This window comes from Helicoverpa zea, chromosome 17, assembly GCF_022581195.2.
Source record: "Helicoverpa zea isolate HzStark_Cry1AcR chromosome 17, ilHelZeax1.1, whole genome shotgun sequence".
NCBI lineage: Eukaryota > Metazoa > Arthropoda > Insecta > Lepidoptera > Noctuidae > Helicoverpa > Helicoverpa zea.
The window spans coordinates 5,252,476-5,272,468 of NC_061468.1; the positions used below are offsets into that span (position 1 = coordinate 5,252,476).

Genomic DNA, 19,993 nt, shown 5'->3' on the forward strand with positions numbered 1-19,993 from the left:
CCGACCCTACTCCATCTTGTGGGTATTGTTGGACAAGAATTAGGGATGTCATCAGGTGGATTTAAGTGGGTAACATTTATTCAAGGAATATTGTAGGAGCGCCTATTTTGAAATCAATGACAACTGAATGCCGGAATCAATTATAAAGCATTCTCGTTTGAAGGGTCGTATTGTTGGGATCCTATACGCTTTATAATACGTAATAAGACATTGACAAAGAGCGAACTTCTATGGTAGTGGGCTCTAGCCTCCTATATCACCCGCTTATACTAAATTCTGTGGTAGTTGAGTTATGTAATGCACATATGTATATTAACATTTCCCGTAGTTCTGAATAATTTTATCTCAGTTCCTTTCATCGGAGTCGGTTCAGTCGGAGCTATGTAAAACATATGGACTAGTTTTTCTCAAAGGTCAATCTAAAACATTTACCTAGTTTACCTGAACCTAATGCTAAATTCAAACTTAAATCGGGGTATGCAGAGAAATTTTCTAATTTAAAATAGTTGGGTAGAAGCCACGTCTGGTTACGCGAACTCGGCCGAGAGTTCGACGGTGACGCCACCAAATAAAATTCCAACAGTTGCTAGAGAGGCAAGTTTGGTGAAATGTGCACTGCCTTCGGATATGCCCAATTTTAAATTTAAATATCTGAATGCTGAAATAGGTCAACGTTTAGCGTAGCTAGTTAAAATTTTAGTGCAGGTTTCGTGTAGCCATGTTTATGTATATTCTACGAGTAAGTGGTCCTGGAATCTTAATGATTGTAAATGTGCTAGAGTATATCTTTATTGAAACCAACTCTTGTGGTTACCCAACCAAAAGTTGGTTAAACATTTATTACCTTGCGAAATAAAAGGGGGATTTATATTATTCTCAGTGACCGCTAACCATAAGCAGCATAAGCTTTGAAAACATCATTATTGAAGAGGCAGCAAATTAATATGGAAGGCGAAGTAATCCCGTTTAATCCTTTGATACACGTGAAATACCCCTTTGATGCAGGTATCACAAATCGCAGGTCAGCGTAATGAGAATGCCCACTCTATGAAAAGATAAGGCCCGTTGTTGACAAGGGTCCGAAACGGAAAAGGGAAAATTACGAGGGAGTGACCGGAAAGTCTTAATTTGATCTTTCGAAGTAATACTGGTAAACGAGAGGCGGGTTTTATGGTCTTAACAATTTTATTTCGACTGAAATTCATTGTGATCCTAAATGGGAAAGGCATGCCTGCCTTTGAAAAATGAACTCCAATTTACAGGGCCTATAATTCGTTTTAGAATGAAGAAGTTCACTCAATGACACAGCCAACTTAAATCTAGACCAATTATAAAAAATAAAAGAGCACAAAAATCGCCTAGCAAAAGATTTTATTTGCGTTACATGTAATGGGTTGGTAGGCAGTACAGATATAAAATGTACAGGAGATGGTTTTAGTATCAACGTTGTTTTAAAATGAAAGAACAGTAAAAAACGAAATTGTTCCTAGCTCTGGTAAAACAAAAAAGTCTTTAAAAGATTATTTTTCTTATCTATTATTTTAAGTTTATGCCTCGGCATTCAGGAGCCTTTATTTCCCTTAGAGTACAATGAAAGAAGCAAGCCTTTTTATAACATCCTTGATGGAACATTGACAGGAAATTAAAATAAGAATGCGAAATTATCCAGAAGGTGCTTTATTTTTCTTTAATCTGTCTGCAAACGGAAATTAAATTACATTATTTGGTACCGATGGGTTATATTATCAATGTTGATAACCTATTGTTGAATCGCACAGCTTTCTGTGACATAAAAAAAATATCTATTTAATATCCGTCCCCGACATGTTCGATGTTATTGTTAGCCGAAGCTAAGGAAAAACAAGAGAAGAAGAATAACTTAGATTTGCCCTTAATTGGATGTTGCGAAGGTGTCTAGTCTATTAGATTGTGGGACGCAATTTTCTCCCAGGCCAGGATATTACCAGAGAAGATATAACGTACATATTTCCTAGCTGACGTTTTTATACAGACTTTGCAAATAAACAACGTAAAGGTATTGTTTGATAGATACGGCGGTACGGCAAAATAATCTTTTTACTTTTTATTTATTTTCGTTACCGTGATGACTTGAAAGAGACTTGAATAAAAAAAGAATGTGAAAGGACTTATTGAAACATTTTGTTGTATTAGAAATAATGCTATAGAAGTATCTATTAATTAGCTCTGCTCACTTGACTTCATAGCCTATTCTTCTAAGTCTACTAGAAGAGAAGGATTTGAAGTCAAGCAACAGGGGATTATTTCGCTTTCAACTTGACGAGCTAAAATTATAATATTTTGCCCTAGAGTCTCATTCTATCTTACTCGCAGACAGTATTCCCCTTTGATCGGTAAGATATAATCCACTTATAGTTATTTAGTTTCACCTTCAGCTTCGCTTCGAAGAACCTGTTGCTAAAAGATATAGATACGATACCTCCCCTCGGGGCCCTAATTCGACACTGTTTGACACAAGTGTCGTTCGTTTGGTCGTGAATGTCCTGTTTTATTTAGGAGACTGAGGAACTTATTTTTATTGGATCACGTCGATAAATAATTTTCGAAGCTTTGTGTTGAAGTTTAAGTTAAAAGCGCTGGCGATAAGTGTATTCAAATAGTGAAGTGCTCATGTTGATTAGCAAGTCCCAATTTTTGGGTTTGATATGGGATATAAAGAATTTTATTTCTCAATTATATAATTCTGATGCTAAAAATTATATGAAAACGGCTTAGAATTTAACATGGTGGTATTTGAGGATTTTAGAAATTTTTATATCGCTTCATTCCTGAAAATGCAACTACATAATTTGAATTTCGAATTACGTAGTGTTGTACAATTTGGAGAATTGCTTTGCCTTAAATGGAAGCTCTAAAGAAGGCACTTCAATTTTGTTCAGTTTTTTATAGAAAAGTACACCACTAGGTAGTAAATATTTTATGTATGTAGTTACTCGACATCGAAAACTACTTAGGTCATAAAATAATTTATGTATGCGAAGATTTTCAATAAAGCTTTATCAATACCTATATAACTATATTTTCTTCAAGCCAATAAATGTATTTTCTCATGAGAGAATATTCACGTCTATAAAAGATGTAATATCTCATATCTAATGTTATTATGAAATCGTTGATAAAAAAGTGATATAAGGCCTTATGAGATTTCGATCTAATGGACCATTTCATTTTGCCCTTTACTTTGACTATTTACGAAAAAAAAAATATGTTAGCTTCTTATAGGCAATCAATAATACCTACCTATTATTATTCATCATATTAATATTGTTAATCAATCAAGATTTACATTCATGGCTGGAAATAAGTAGGTAATTTCTGACCCAGTACGAGAAACCTACTGAAATAGTTACGTGGGCTTGAACTTAAAAAAGCACTGCCGAGCAACTATCGTTAACTTTTTAAAAACAAATTCTATTGTCGACACGATTTTCCGCCAGTATCTATCTCTGAAATCAGATTGTATAGATGTTCGTTAATAAATACTTAAGAAGAAAAAGAAAAGAGAAAATCATTTTGACAAAAGTCCCGGGGCGACAATTCAATTTCTGTACGTGAGGCACCGACGAAAATTATGTCAATTTCGTATCATTAGCGTGGCCAGGGGTGCTACCTTTTGTAACTAACCTATACGTACTTAAGAAGGTATGTATTATAAAAACGTTTTTTTAATTAAATTGATGAGTGGCGTGAATTTCACAATCGTCATTTGTTCTGTGTAAGTAGGTACCTGTTGTTAAGTTTTATGCGTGAATTTTCTTGATAGATATGTTGAGAATGTACTTGAATTTCATTTTAAAATTATGATAAATAGATGAAATACATAGTATATTAATTATTATTGCTAGTTTTAATCTATAATTCTAGAAAGCTTCGTGTATTTTAAATATAAGATGTAAAGCAAAAGGACACAAACATTAACAGATATGACTGTATGAAAAAGTTGTCAACCCTGGACAATATTGAATCATTTAGAAGCACAAAACAAGAATTATAAGGTCATTGTCTTTTTAGTGCTTTTAATTTTCTATATTTGCCGTTACCGAGGGAAATATTCGTCTCGAAACAATAGTAATGAAGACCCAAATTGAATGCTATATAGGTACCTAGCTACCGAATACTTCTTATTATTTTTTACAAGATGATTACTTTCACTGAGTCCACTATTTTGTGATAGCGAATTATATTATTTTAAAATGCCATTTAAATAAGTCAATTATGTATAAAGACAATACATATAGGTAGTACAATATGAAATATATTTTTCATGTATCCATGTTTCTTTTTCCCTGTAGGCGTAATAAACACCAAAACGGTGGAATACTAAAACAAATTTTCCCATAAACGTTTTATTCAGATAAACAGCAAACGGTATGAAATAAGGAAATCGTAGTAGTTCACTAAATAAAGCGCATCATCATCAAAATGCGGTGTCTTTGGAACGAGGGCGGGAGTGGTGCCAGAACGCGCGTTAAATCAACGGCATTTGGCAAAGAGTTGACGCAAAGCATGTTATACTCAGCTTGAATAACCTAATAAATGCTCCTATCATGTCTATTGGAAATGCTTTTGCTGCTAGAGATGGTAAAGTTATGGTTTAATTAATGCCCAATGTCTAATTGATTCCTTCTAAGATACTTATGTAGATCTGTGGGAATTGGGCACAAACTCCCGCAAAGAGGGAAGCAACTGGTCCGTTAAACATTTGTATGCGAACAAGTTTAGTTAAGTTCTCAAAGTTACGCGTACTACGAACAAAGTTGCACCTTAGACTCGACCGAGTAAAAAACGGAAAGTTCATAAACTTTAAGCGAAGTTAACAATCTTGCACTTTGGAAAATCGTTTCATAACCCCGCCCTGTGTAAAACGAGCGGTGAATAAGTTAAGAGAGCTTACCTCTTTCCCACGTGATTGACTCGATGGGGTAGCCGGCGACCGGGCACTTGATATTCAGATCGCTGCCCGCCACGGCTGTGACTTTAGGCATCTCTCGGATGTAGGGAAGTCCGTATACGTTGACTCGTGCGGCATGGAGTGCCTTCCCAGCACTGTTGGAAGCCACGCAAGCGTATTCGCCGCCATCTTGTTCTGTCACGCGGCTGATGTTCAAGTGGCTCACCACGTCGTCTTGCAGGGTAACGTGTTGCCCGACTACGAACCTAAATGCGAGATTATGTTGGTGTCTGAATATAGAAAAGAGAAAATTTGCAACAGCCATTAAATGTGATAGTAGCTTCGAGGATATACTACCAAAACTAACAACATGAAAGCTCTTCTTTCCTAACATGTTAAACCTGCTTTGTTTTATATCCGCTATTAAACAGTTTATTTAGAATTTGCCTATATAAATTCTAGTAAAATTGTGATCAAAACACGTTAAAAACTTTATGACACGAATGTAAACAGCACGTGTTACTGATGGGTGAAGAAGTTTAGACAGTTAATCAAACTTTTACTGCTACATCATGTTTTGATTACTTTTGATATCGGGGAGAAATTGGCAAATGAAAGTTTTTCGAAGCTGTCTTCTAAATTGGTAAATTATTTCAAAAGCGATATTCATCTTATCTTAGATGAACCCGTACTTGTCTCAGTTGAATTTTGTTCGATAAGAAATTAGCTTAAAATAACTTTTTACTCACTTTTAACAGTATCTACTATTTACAGTCAAAATATAATATTTCAAGCACTATTTAGTAAATAGTAATAAAAAAAAAATAGTATTTACCTCGAATTAGTTGGAATGGGAAAACCATCAAGTAGCCATGTGAACTGCGGAGGAGGATGTCCCATAGCGACACATTTTAATGACACACTGGGTCCTGGTTGAAGAGTCTGCTCCGAGAACCAATACACCAACTCAGGTTTCGATTCTGCAACAATAAACTTATATTTACCTTCCATATTTATTTTAATCTCTTCGTATAACTTACAATTTCACTAGAACTCTATTTCGAGCTAACTGGGTTATTCTTTAAAAATACAGAAAAGTTATCGAAGCGGTAGGTCATATTTTATGAACACGATATAATATTTTCTGAACGACTAAAGTTTAAGAGAAACTATAGTTCGGCCATTCAGAGAATGCGTTCCTGACACGTCGCGATTGAACTGACGACGTAACTTTGCAATGGCGTTGCAGTTACGATAAAAATATTTTTGCTGGTTGTTTACCGTTTTAACAATTGAGGAGCATTAAAACAACATTATTATATCAATAATCAATGAATGTTATTACGTCGTCAGTTCAATCGCGACGTGTCAGGAACGCATTCTCTGAATGGCCGAACTATAACTAAACGTATGATACGATATTTCGAACTTTTGTTTATATACTTGAATTAATAGCTGAATCGATTGTTGAAGAACTTGGAGCACCTAAGTACCTTGGTATTGTTGTGCCTGTATCAAAGGAGGCTTCATTTAAAATTAAGCATTTGCCAGAAATTTTCCTTGTTTCTCAAACAAACAACCCCATTAACTGGTGAGTATTAAAAACAAAGGCTAAGCTTATTATCTCGGGAGGAAGGGGAAAGAATAATAACCCCCTCGGTCTGCGTCAGAATAAACTGTGCAATGCAGTACCTAGGTGCACTGTGCTCCGTCTGATTAATATTTAACTCTTTAGACGATCAGGGTACTCTAGTGCTTAGACGTTCTTTTATCTAATATTGGTGTAGAAAATAAACGTACAATTTTTCATTTTTAATCCAATTTAGTTTTATGTTCGCTTCGTCACTATTCCCATATCAGACCTTCGTTGATGAATTTCTTATAGTCAATTAAGTCATATAAAAAGTAAGTAGTTCCTGCTCGTCATTTAACAAAAACTATCATGTTTCTCTTTGAATAAAGTATAAAGTTTCCATATCAAGTAAGCTGTATAAGTAGTTAAGGTCGGTATTACCGAGACAGACAGACGGGCGGACGGGCAAATCCGTCCGGCCGACTATACGGCACGCCCGCTCCTGGGTATAATTTTTCCACCTCGAATGATAAAGTAGGCAGCCTCAGTTGCGCTATATGAAACTTTTGCGATTGGATTAGATTATAGATGCTCAGATCCGAGCCTGTTAAGCCTAAAACTTTGTTTTGGATAACGGTTTGTGAAACAATATTGGTTTGTTGTTCTACGTTTATATAAATTTATTTGTTTTCAGGGCTTTGTTTTGACATTGCTTTATGTAGGCAGGTGTAATACCCGCGAATGCTTTATTCTCATGTTTTCTCACGGAGGACGTTGTGATGTTTTCTAACTTTCTATGAACTGCAAGTAATTTATTTCTTAAATCAATCAATCTTTCTTTTCAATCTAACATTAATAAGAATTCTACCCACCATTCTTATTCTTAAATTTTAAAAAGAATCAAAGCGATTCAGTAAGGGCGTTCCTCAAACAAAAAGGAAAACATCCCAAATGAATTGGTCGTTTCACGACGCGAGCTACAGACAACCGCAGATTAGTCTTTGAGTTTTACTTTTAAATTCACGCTTGTAAACACGCCTGTCATTAATTCTCCTGATTCTGTTCTATATTTAAAGACGAAACGAAATTCTTAATCCGTTTGTCCCTTTCGGAAAGGGACTGTGTAACTTAGGACGAACTTCCGGGTCCGTTGATGACGGTCGCTCGTGAAGACGGTACGTGAATACAAGATACTTATTAAACACAACATTATCTGTAGCATACTGATATTTTTGCATCTTTTGAATAAAGCACTAAGTAATGTGTCATAAATCACCATCAGTTTTACAATAGACCTATAAATATTCACATCATCTGTGATCTGCTAACAAATCTACACTTCAAGCTTACACATATGGTCTTCATGCCTTCATTGATTTTTATTGCCTATGTATTATGATCTAAAAATCTTCACTCAGATATCGGTTACTTGAAAATGGCCACGACCTGTTTCGATGAAAGTTTTGTGCGTTCGACTTATTCCTTCTTAGATCAGAATACCAATAGGACTCGGAAAGTGGTGCCGTTTTCTGACAGGACGTTTATCTTCAGTCAGGTAAACTGGGAGAACTATAGTTCGATATAAGCATAAGTATCTACTTATGAAGCACTTTTCCGTTGACGTCGGTTAACGTAGGCGTGATTCTTGCTGACGCATGACGATGGGTTTGCAGACGTAACCGTCGTCAGTGTGGGAGGATGGACAGGCTTCGAACTTTTCAATTTAATTAGTAGTAGGAAGTATGAATCTTTTGAAGGACGCAAAATTTCTACGAATCTGATTAAGTTAAAAGTATATATGGACATTCGTTTCGGTTTTGTTTTAGTTTAGTAACGTTGCAACGTTTAATTACACGAGCGCGAATTATTACCAGCATTGGACCCTGGGCTTGTTTGACAAGATAACAAACACTTTGTTACCTATTAATAACAATGGGTCTCCTAGATTTAGTGGAGTGATCGAAATAAGTCTGTATCATATTTTTTTTGCATATTGCCTAATTGCCAACAGCTGGCTATAAATAAACAAAGAACTGGTTATACACATAATTTAAACATGAGATATTAGATTAGACTTCCATATTTACATTTCTTTGCATAATACTATTCAGAGCAGTACAAAGGAAAGCGTAGTATTAGTATTCTAATACGGTGCAATAAGTGTCTGCTTAGTTCCGGAATTTAAACTGGCTATTCAGTGGCTCCGTACTTAATGGTTTTGTACTTTATTCTGTTTGTACTGAAATTAGACGTGTTTTGTTTCTGGTTTTTGCCTTTTTAGATTCATTTGGAGCTGAGGTCGTGACTGAGTTAATGTTAGATAGAAATTCGTTCTGGTCCAAGTTTGTGTTTACTAAAACTTATTATTGTAAATAATTAATATCATGTTTAATCTATGAATATAATTATTAGGTACATAAATCTGATGGTTCTTAATTTACTTTGTTTTTGTCTATTTCTGTTAGTTGCCTTTTTGGCATCTCTATTTCCTGACCCAAAGGTCAGGAAATATACAGTTGTAACGTTGTACTTTCCTAGCTCTAAGAATAGGTTAGAAATTAAAAAAAAAATACAAATAATTACAATAGATTTATTCTAAAATTAATAAAACACCTAAAGTAAACTAAAATAAATGAAATAAAAATTATCATATATTAAAATTAACATAATTCATATACGGAACCCAATATTAGTTATTTACACAAAGGTCCTCGTAACTATTGCGCCTACGCATCTCTAAACGGGTGAACTGGTTTCGCCGCGCGCGACGGTGGTGCCTCGAGTGCATTCGGGGCCGAGACGCAGGAGACGACCAAATTGCATCAGACGTGACGGCTGTGTAACACGTTTTTTTGAGTTGACCTTCAGTATTGCGTACCTGCCTAATTTCTACTTATTTGTGCTAGACAAATTATAATCGGAAATCCCGCTGGGGTAAGTTTCCATGCATTGCTTATGTTCTATTGTAAGGTGTTCTTCTTGCTAAATTTCTGTCTAAAGCAGCTGTTCTTAGTTCACTTTGTTTGCTGGGACACTGTGACCTTTGGACCCGGCAACGTGGCCCAAGCTCTGCTAATGCTAGCCTTGTCTCTGCGCTTCCAGGATTTCTACTTTGGATTTCTACGTTGGATATTTCTACGATCGATTTTCTACGTTCCTCTTTAAACCCTCGCTACGCAACGTTCTACCTGGCGGCGAGTGAAAGACCAGACCTGATCCTGTCTGGAACTACCTGGGTCCTGCTGGAGACCTGGATGTGCAACCTGGGAAGGAGCTGGGCCGTCGTCGGAGCTACACCACGGTTCAGGCCAGTGTTCCCAGTGTACCTTCTACCTCAAGATCTATTCGTGATTAGGGCAGCAGGAGTTGGCTTAAATAAAGTCTCAATTTCTACCAAATTGTGTACTTTATTTGGACCCCTACCTACCTAATACCTGTCGGCCAGCCTGACTACCAGGTTTACCTTCGGCCGCACAGTGTCGCAAACGTCACTTATTAAGTATATTTTGTATCGCTCACAGAACAACACGCTTTGTTAGACACCTATTTATAACAACATAGATAATTCCCGGAGCAGCATACGGCAAACAAACTTCGAACGATCCATTCTCACAGTCCGCACGCTACAAATTTATAATTAGACAAATATCTAAAGTGCTATTGTTTTAATACAAATTTGCATTGTTTCACCGCACAGTGGACAGTCCAGGCGTCCTTGTAAATGGCCCAATAAACTGTGGATTAAAATTATATGTAGTTCGCGATACCTCTGGGTTCTGTGTAAAACGTAATAATGCAGAAGGGTTCCGTCCCTTCATTAGAGGCCACATTAAATTGCGACATTTATTCGGTTACTGTTAGCCGTTTTGGGACCGGCCCTAATGGTTAGTTTTAAAAGGTACTTCGATTGTGTGCGTAAACTACGGGGAAACGGTTATTTATGGAGCTTTGTTATCTACTGCTGCAATAAGGCTTTTATTTTAAATTTTAATGTAGTGGGCCCGTAATAAAATAGGCATTTAAATGTAACCTTTTTGACTTATTTTGGTGGTCAGTGTCATAGTGTTAATTACTGCCTAGACCCTCAACATGCCCTGGAAAGCCTAAACTTGATACTTCATTTAATACTTACTTTCGTACTTATTGCAAAATGGTTAGAAACTATACGTAAGTTTTTAAGATACCTGGTTTCTTAAAGATAACTAGTGAATCTATGGTTACCTACCTTGAAAAGTAAACAACATATTACGATCACCATCTCCGTAAATAAGTATCGCAGACACCGCACATTTAAAGCCATTTTCCCCGTACGCCGTAAACAAATCAATTACAGCGAAGTCACAACAATTCGCGCAAATTCTATTAGTCTGTGTTACACAAAGCGCCAGACGCGACACGTAGGCATGATTGTTAGCGCATAATAGTTTACCTGCCGTTAGACGCGTCTGTGAACTTGCCGGCCGCTATCAATAGATCGCAGATACGAGACCGCTTTGAATCTCGTACCATGAGTGTTATTAGGTAGATCGACTTATTGTGTAGTGGTTGGAACCAAGCTGGCGGGTGCTATTATTTAGAGTAGAATTCGCAAATATTTAGAGGTATCATTGAATTTGACTGGGATTCAAATATGCGGGTCAATAGGACGTTAATGACTATAAGATGTCCAACACGATTTTTTGTCAATTTATTGGGATTTTTAGACTCTGTTAGGATCCTGTTAACTTATAAAGTCAGAAATCCTCAATAAGGCAAGCGTTATGACCAGGCTCCTACTCTTATCATTTACTTAAAATATTCTAATTAGACACAGTGTAGGTACACAGTTAGTTACACCAAGATACATGGTTCTTTTCAAAACTGATAAAGCAATATGACCTTTTCCATTAGGTACCAATATTATATGAGATGAGAGTATGCATACAATAGCTTGGTCACATTAGCTACGTCACTGGTTGACAGGAACGTTATCAATAGATAATAACATGAGATATGATGTAAGGACCTTTCAATATTGTATCTATGTCAGGTTCTACATATTATGGAGTAAGTAATTAGGCACGTTTCGAAGATGTTCCAGATTGTTCCAAAAGGATGGAGTATTTTGGAATGAGTTATAACTTCTAAGTATGTTATAGAAAGGCTTTAAAATAAATCTATAAATCGTCTTTAAAAGTAGGTATAAAATCTCACAAATTTCAACTTAAGTTTTTGTCTCTCGCTCAGTGTGTCTCTAACATTATTTAATTTCGTGGCATTGTGAAGACAGGGTGATAAATAGACTCAAAAAGGTTGTGTTATTCTGTAGTAGGTACTTCTTAGTCTTCTGTTTCAATTTTTTTAGAGAGTATACGTGATATCGAGTCTGATCTACATCCTAATTCTTGAACAAAAATCCTAGCATTTATTTTAGTACCTACAGTCCTCCACTACAATATACCTAACCAGTTTTTTTTAATCCGTCGTTCTTAAAGTATTTCAAATAATGATAGACTGCATACTCTGTTTTTCAATCACAAAAAGGCGCCCGAGGTGTTTCGACTTCCCGACCATTTTAAAATGCAGCGCTTTATCAATGGTAGTGGTTGGTTCATTCCTCCCTGTCTGGCCGGGTTTACTTGGCGCCGGTAACAAATGAGGCTTGTTAACAGAAGGTCAGCTACACGGGTAATTTATAGATAGCCCCACTTGTGGGTACTAACACTTCGGAATTGGTCCGGGTTTTTGTTTCCAATCATTTTGATCCGTTACCTGGTTATGAGTGTTATATTTTATCGGAGGAAATTGATCCGTTTGTTCAATCGTAACGCGTATTGAAAGGAATGTATTTACCTAGGTATTTGAAGTTTATTGAGTTCTATCAAATAAGTTTTGAGAAATGTGATTTTTTTGCCTAAATACTTACAGTAAGAATTATTGGTCATCAGTTCTCGTGGATTGGAAATGGAACATAGAATATGATTAAACTCACTTAGGTATTCTAGCAAATGCTAATTGATACATTCAAGTTCCAAAGTTACTTAGGTACTTTTATCAAAGTTTACTTTACACAGGTAAATCCTCACCCACACGCTTATACATAAATCCATAATAATGAATCCACGTCATTAATTCCAACCACACGTGTCGGGTTGCCAAATCCATTACGCTCTTAGAAAAGAGATTTCTTGCACAAGGAAAACAAAATAATGAAAAAAAATCGGCATAGAAATAAGTGGTCGGGTGTAACGTCACGGCCCTACTTATTCTGAACCCCTGAAGAGCAGGGACACCAAATAGCGGGGAACGAATTAATAATGAAACAAAGCGGCTTATATTTCGCGGCGGGGGCGGGGAAAACCGACCTTATGAGCTGCGAGATACGATCTTAATTGGTAGTACCGCGGTTAGTATTTAGTGCGGCGGTTGGATGCGCCCGCGGCAGCTGCCTGCGTCACTGAAGCTCTTTGTTTGAGCTGAAGAGCTGACTCTAATAGCATGCACCGGATCCGCGCTTAAAAATGGACTTTTAAATATTTTATGAAGAAGTCGGGCGGACGGATAAAATGTTTAAAATTTACATATCTACCATGTGCATTCGTGTGTTAAAAATAATGTTGATACTAAACCTAAATATAGGACTAAGTCACCGTTTTTATTTAAGCGTTCATTCCCTTTCGCTGGGATTGCAGTGGGCGGAAACTTCCTTCACTGAAAAAAGTGTCTCGCTCATAAAGTCTCGTATAAAACTTTGGAGTTTACGTGAATGTCATTGAAATGTATGAAGGCATACAATTTAGGAATAAACGAGCATCATAACAACCATTTCTCTACGAACAGGGTCGCATTTTTATACAAGAAATGTTGTACTCTGTTGTTTCGGTAAAGGTAAGTATTTCAAGTGAACAGAAAACAGGTTCCAGTGGAAGATAAAGAGAATGCTGTTTGATTTCTGCGAGGAAAAACTTAGAGTATTCGAGAAATTAACGGCTAAGAATGAATTCACAGGATCTGCGGGCGAAAGTTAATGTGCACGTTTGTGAAATGAGTTTAGTCAGACCGCAAGAGCACTAAGAAATTAAGTTTTATTTTCTTTAAAGAATGAATAGCTACCCGCCTGCATACAAAAATATTCAAGTAAGTATTTCAAGCATCAGAAAGCTCGGAAACTATACCTACATAGGAAATTTATATAGGTAAGTATATTACTTCTGTGAGAAAAATACTGAAGTTAGGTTTCAGTTTTAAGATTGTAAATAAAAGAACCTTGTAATACACTTAACCTGGCCAATTGTGAAACTTGGCAAAAAGTTTAGCAGTAAACAATTGTTTGGTATTTCTTTCCCCTGATATTATAAATGCGTGGCGTCCGAGCATTATGTAAATGCGGCTTTGTATAGCGGCCGCGTCAAAACTTTCAACTTTGTTACCTTCTGTTTATGATATGAAGTTCGGAGCTGACACCGGCAGTAAGTGGAAAAGTTATACGAGCCCTTGTTTATTTCAGATAGTTGTTCGTGCGCACTAGATAATTTGTTGGGCAAATTACCACCTCGACGGCTCGTTGCTTTAATAAAATACGAGCTGTAACTCGAACTTTTTAAATTAATTGTTGCAGTGCAAAGTGGAGAATATCAACAACATTTATTATGTAACAACTGAAAAATACAGCATTGTTAGGTAAGTTTTCCTTGTGCTGAATTTATTAGCCGCGGCGTAGTCCACTTGTTAGAGAAATTTCAGCCAAGAAAATCTGGGATCAAATTGTTTACTCAAGACCCGAGTCTGTACCTAAAATGCTAACGTTGGGGTTATTTGCTTATAAAACGGATGTTGGTTAAGAGTAGCTGAGTAATTACGGAGTAGCTGTATATCAACTTTCTGGTTGATATCGTGACTTTTAAATCAAGATAGTTTGTATAGTACATTCTGCATTGGGTACATACATATTATAAAGATATAATAAAAAAATAATGTTCATCACACTTTGTAAGTACTAAAACCTTATTAAAAAATAACCCGCAATTACTTACATATAATAGCACCATTCAATACATTCACCACAATTCTTCTGCATCAGCAAGTATCGGTAACCGCTCATCAATTCTACACGAACCCACATCCTGTTGCATGTCTGCAAGTTTAACCTTAAAAGCTAAAATAACCTAAAATATTAAAGTGTACCTCTAGTGCCCGTGAAGTTCCAGTCAGTATCATGTGTGTGTGTGCTTCTAGCGAAGGGCGCTCGCCGCGAGCGGTTGCCGGGAGATCGCGACCGACCCTCGGACACTGCAAACATACAACCTTTTTACTCAACAAACTTCTTTGGAAGAAAGTTGAAAGTCATGGCCTTTTTGGTTTTGTCATCTTTGAATGTGTGTTCTATGGAGTAGATGTATTCTTTTGTTTGGACAAAAGAAGATCTAATACAAAGCTTTGGCTTAGACGTTTGATTGCCAATGTATGTAGCTAAGCCATCACAGGTGTGATTCAGCAAAGTTATAGAAACAGTTGAGAACAATCAAAGAGTAGTACTTTAGCTTCCATTTTTCCAGCAGAGTTCTTTGAAAGTTTGCGGGAACAATAAAAAAGTTCAAGGTATTTTTGTAAGAGAAAAGTTATCCAATCAATTTTTTAATTATAACTCTTTCAAGTTACAGAAACAGGGCTATAAAAGACGATTCTTTCCCTATTGTAATTTATTACAATGATTAAGAAAGAATATTTTTCAGGGCTGAAATATGATAGGATAATTAATTACCGGGTAAAAATTCTTACCATCTATTAAATATTCTGAAACTCCATAAGCCTGATCCTTGGTATTGCTGACAAAACACTGATAAACTCCTTGGTCGTCCTTCTGAGAATTTTTGATATGTAGTCTTAGGCCGTCTTCAGAAATCTTGAGTCTTTCATTCGGTTTAACGACTTTCGCGTCATGCACCCAGTAGACTAGCTCGATTGGATGCCCCGACACTTTGCATTCAAATGTAACGTCAGCATTCGTTTTCGTTCGCACCACTTCGGGTTTTATTCGGACGGAGATGGGTTCTGCAAAAAAGAGAAAATGCCAAAAGAAGTAATATGTTATTTTGTGAGTAATAAAATTTTACGATTAGTCCAATTAGGAGAGTAATACGGAAGAAATCGGGCTCAGGAAACGGAAACTGTTTACATAAATTAAGCGGATGTTTTCCTCACGTATTCTAGCTGGAAAGAACCTTGTTATACGCCGTGTTTTTGTTTGCTTTTGTTTCTCTACCGTATAATTAAATACATCTACACAGTGAAACTTTTATATTGAAATTATGTATTCCGTATCCACCCAGATATTGTACGTTTATGATAACTGTTATTCCGGTTATAGATATTGAAATAGAGGCAATCTAGAGCGATAAACCGGTTGAGCACCGTTGTTACTGAAATATACGCCAATTGAAACGTATAATAACACTAACTGGAAATGCTGAACTGAAATCATAGTACCGGAGCATAGATAGGAATTTATTTATTATATTCAATATTGAAATGTACGACTAACTATTGTAGGTAATTAAATTTCCAATTGCACAAAGTTATAATAGGAAATTGATTTAATATTTACTTTAGGAAAATAAAAGCTTAATGCCTTTGTATTACTATTATCAAATTTCCGAATTAAAAATTTTACTGGAGCGTGTAACGATCATAGACATGTTGCTCACAGCTGAAACCAAAAAATTGAGGTGTCACCCAGCCAATTATATGCCAAATTAAGTAACGCCAAAAGGATTAGATTACTAGTGAATAGTTGGACTATTTTTAGCAGCTATCCACCACCGTACAGTATCCGTATTGAAGTCCCTCGTGGCCTGACCCATCAAAGAATTTCTCAGCATCTTTTCTTATATCAAATCCCCTAAGACCAACGTACCTGTGACAATAAGTGTGAAGTGCATGGACTCGCCCCCCACGGTATTGTTAAGCCAGCACACGAAGCGGCCGGCGTCTTCACGCCGTACGGCTTGGAGACTCAGCAGACCGCTGCCGAGGAGCCGCGCTCTCGACCATAAAGAGGTCTTCTCTATGGGAATTAGTTCTTCGTGGTGCTCGCGAAACCACCTGTGGGGGAGATTTTTTAAATTATATTTTGTAGGTAATTTCTGTCTCTATAATAAACTGACATAGCGGGCCTGCTGGAAGAGATTTCTTAAGAAATAAGTAGTGTTTTTGTACTTGATTGTTATATTTTTTCATGTCTCATCAACTGTGTAGGTACATAAACTATTAAATAAATTGATAAATTGGTACAAAAATTTTATGTACAACGGACGGTGTTACCAGTTCGGTTTTTGCATATCAAAAATGAATACACGAGCACGAGCGAATAAATGAGTATACGAGCATATTTAACGAAACATATGAAAACTACAACTTAATATGTATTTATCTCTTCTAAGAAATCCAGATAAAGCCCGTAAAATGGAAGTTGAACAGCCTTAAGCAAAAATCCCTTGGGAGATTTCGCTGTACCGCAAAGCTAGCAAAACAATAAAATATATGAGCCTATAATAGTGTTAAAAGGTCACATTCAACAAGCTAAAGACGGCAATAGTCAACAAGTTGTGACAAATGGTTCATTGTTACTACAACCATAATGACATGTTTCGCTCGGCCTTTCAACGTTATATCGATTTGTCATCCCATACAAATTGCTTCTAACGATACTTTTTTTTCTTCTATTCTATACTGAAAATGAAAATCCATAAAAATAGGAAAGTACCGAATCATTTCAATTATTGTCAAAAGAAAATCTATTATTTTCGCACTTGATCCCATGATGAACACGAAGACGTTGATAATCAGCTTGTAAAACGTTGCACATTAAGTTATTTATAGAAAAAAAGTCAGTATTGGCAGTAAATAAAATAAAACTTACAGTTTGTGTTCAAAATACAAGGTACGGTTTTCTCAAAGAATTTTCTGACTGAATGACAGTCTGTTTGCCGCCCTTTTCCGTGACCATAGACATCATAACAGTTTTATTTATCCGTAAGCCATGGCTATGTTTCGATATGTATTTTTTTACTCGATACTTACGGATTTTGTTGAACGCATAGAAAAAAAAATACTGGCAATTATATAACGGTACGAAATATGACGCCTGAAATTAATTGACTAACTTACGACTACATTATTTTTATTATCTCGTAATACAATGCTCATAATTTAGTATATCATTTAATATACCTTAGGGAAAGTGAATAACGAAGACCTATTAAATACCGTAAGTCCTTTTATGATCTGCGAATAAATTTTTATAGGACGCAGTAATGGGAAATATTCCTAATGCCGTTTCAAGTAGGTATTTAATAAAATAACCCTTGACATAGTTTATGTGGGAGGAAATTTGTTTGGGATTGAATTACGTTGTCGGGAGTTAACGTGAAGTAACTTGTTTCGGGCTGTCCAGATAATGTTACGAGAAAGAGACTGCACATAGTTTCATCTTTCTCGTTCCAGCAGTATTACATGATGACAAAAGCTTTGTGAATACGGTCTAATATCCTATGCGCAAATTTTCGGAAATGAAAATGGCTATGTGGCGCGAAATCTTCAATGTTCTCCAACTTAGGTTCCCTTTTAGAAATACATAGTTTGAAAGGAGTTGAAATGCACCGGGACATTTGCATTCTAAAAGGTTTCCACGAACTATGGCTGGATATGAAAGTTTATGGCGTATTCAGTAGCTCGCCGCGGTAATTCTTTGAAAACATAAAATGTTATCAGTTCACTGGTGAACTTTGTGAACTTTTATGTAGTCTATAACTCTCAGACGTTTTGAAATCACCACAGATTTTATTGTGGTTTACGTCTCATTTTCTCTGCATGTAAGTTCGTTTTGTAAGGTGTCTGTGAAAACGGGAGTTTCGGGGATTTTTAGTATATTATTAGTACTGCGGTTACTCTGTTTGAGCCTTCTTACATACGATATGTGCATAACCATCCGAATATAGAAGCAGATTCAAACGACTCCTCCACTAAAATAGAGCTGATAAAAATAAAGCTATCGTTAGCTGTTATAGATATTAGGTAAAACCACGTACAAAAGACAAATACCGAGTAAAGGAAGTTTGGTGTGCGAGCCATCGACCCATGAGGTCGGTTTGCACGGTTATTTGACTAGCCATGGCCAAGTTTGGCCGCTGAAACTTGGCAACATTTTCCCGTGTGTACTTACTTCTCAGGTACGTAATTGGAGCTGGGGTCCGAACGGAATATGTTTGGTTTAGCTTAGGTAAATTAGGTCAATCATTTTCTTTTTATAAAGCTATTTATTCTTGCCATTATGCGATGTGTCGATTTTACATTACATTACCTAAATTAGGTACATTTTGCATATGGTTCCAAAATATGTATTTTTGTCAATAAGGAAGTCCACGGTTATAAAACAGAAGTGTTTTCAGAGCAGCTTTAAAATCGGTGACCTTTCGGGTCTCGCTACCAGGATCGAAACGGCAACGTAACAGCGGACGAAACGATAACATTATGAAAATCTATTTAAATTACACGCCATTTTGCCATCTAGAGACGAGCTAAGTACATGAGCTACATAGCTTGCTACATTTCCAAGGGTATAATGCAATTTACCGGGTTTTGCGGGCTAAATTGCTCCTTGGCAGTTAAAACGAATCACGTCGCATGGGGATTATAAAATTGTGGTAAAATCTCGATGCGAGATCAAAACGCTTTTGATGGCGAAATAAACCGGCCAGTATGACCGTCGCGTGTATCGCCAGATTTTAGGATTTCAGCTGTGAATTTTAACACCTTGTTTTGCGTACTAACGCCTGTATAGAGGGACTACGTGAATAGTGTAGGTGCCTGAAGTTTTAATATTGAAAGGAAAGATATCAGAATTTAAAATGTCGCTTGTATTAAGATTAGGTATGTAGACCTTTTGTATTTATTTGGCTTTAAACAAAAGAATAATAGAAATCATTTATTTCCGAAAATAGGTCTCAGCGTTTTCACAAAAATGAAATAAATTAATTTTCATTGTAAGGTCACAAATAAATTCTATCTCTATTGTGATTATAATTTCATAGAATTGGAATTCGCGCTTACATTGATTTAGAATAGGTAAATACATGTATTTGATTGAGTTAATGTTACACGACCACAATTGCCATTAATTAGTGGTGATGTTCAAACAACTGAATTAGGTGATAGCTGAGAATAAAATGGGTGACAAAACCACCAATCCAATATGATTTGTTTGACGTTATCATTTGACCGGTAATTCGTACTAAATTAATGTAATTGGATATTTGGACCAGTAAACATTTTATACCCTGTAATTGCCGTCATATCGTCAGTTCTTTTTATTATTTCTAACAGCTGGATATCATACCTATACTTTGTGATATGTTGACAAAGACATTGGTAGCTAACGGGTGATTGACGATACTTATGATACTTCGGCTTTTTACGCCTAAGTTTCATCGGAATAAATTACTTCATCGTCGGTT

The 19,993-nt window shown here is 36.3% G+C and overlaps 1 protein-coding gene across 1 annotated transcript in view; it reads right to left on the reverse strand.

Annotated features, from left to right (window-relative positions):
- LOC124638486 (Down syndrome cell adhesion molecule-like protein Dscam2) overlaps positions 1 to 19,993 on the reverse strand; it is a 60,848-nt gene that overhangs the window by 18,902 nt on the left and 21,953 nt on the right. Inside the window, exons 7-11 of the mRNA XM_047175458.1 lie at positions 16,396 to 16,583; positions 15,261 to 15,533; positions 14,667 to 14,771; positions 5,766 to 5,910; positions 4,934 to 5,196 (exon numbers count right to left, since the gene is read on the reverse strand). Of these exons, the coding sequence (XP_047031414.1) occupies positions 4,934 to 5,196; positions 5,766 to 5,910; positions 14,667 to 14,771; positions 15,261 to 15,533; positions 16,396 to 16,583 (974 nt within the window). The remainder of the gene's footprint in view (positions 1 to 4,933; positions 5,197 to 5,765; positions 5,911 to 14,666; positions 14,772 to 15,260; positions 15,534 to 16,395; positions 16,584 to 19,993) is intronic.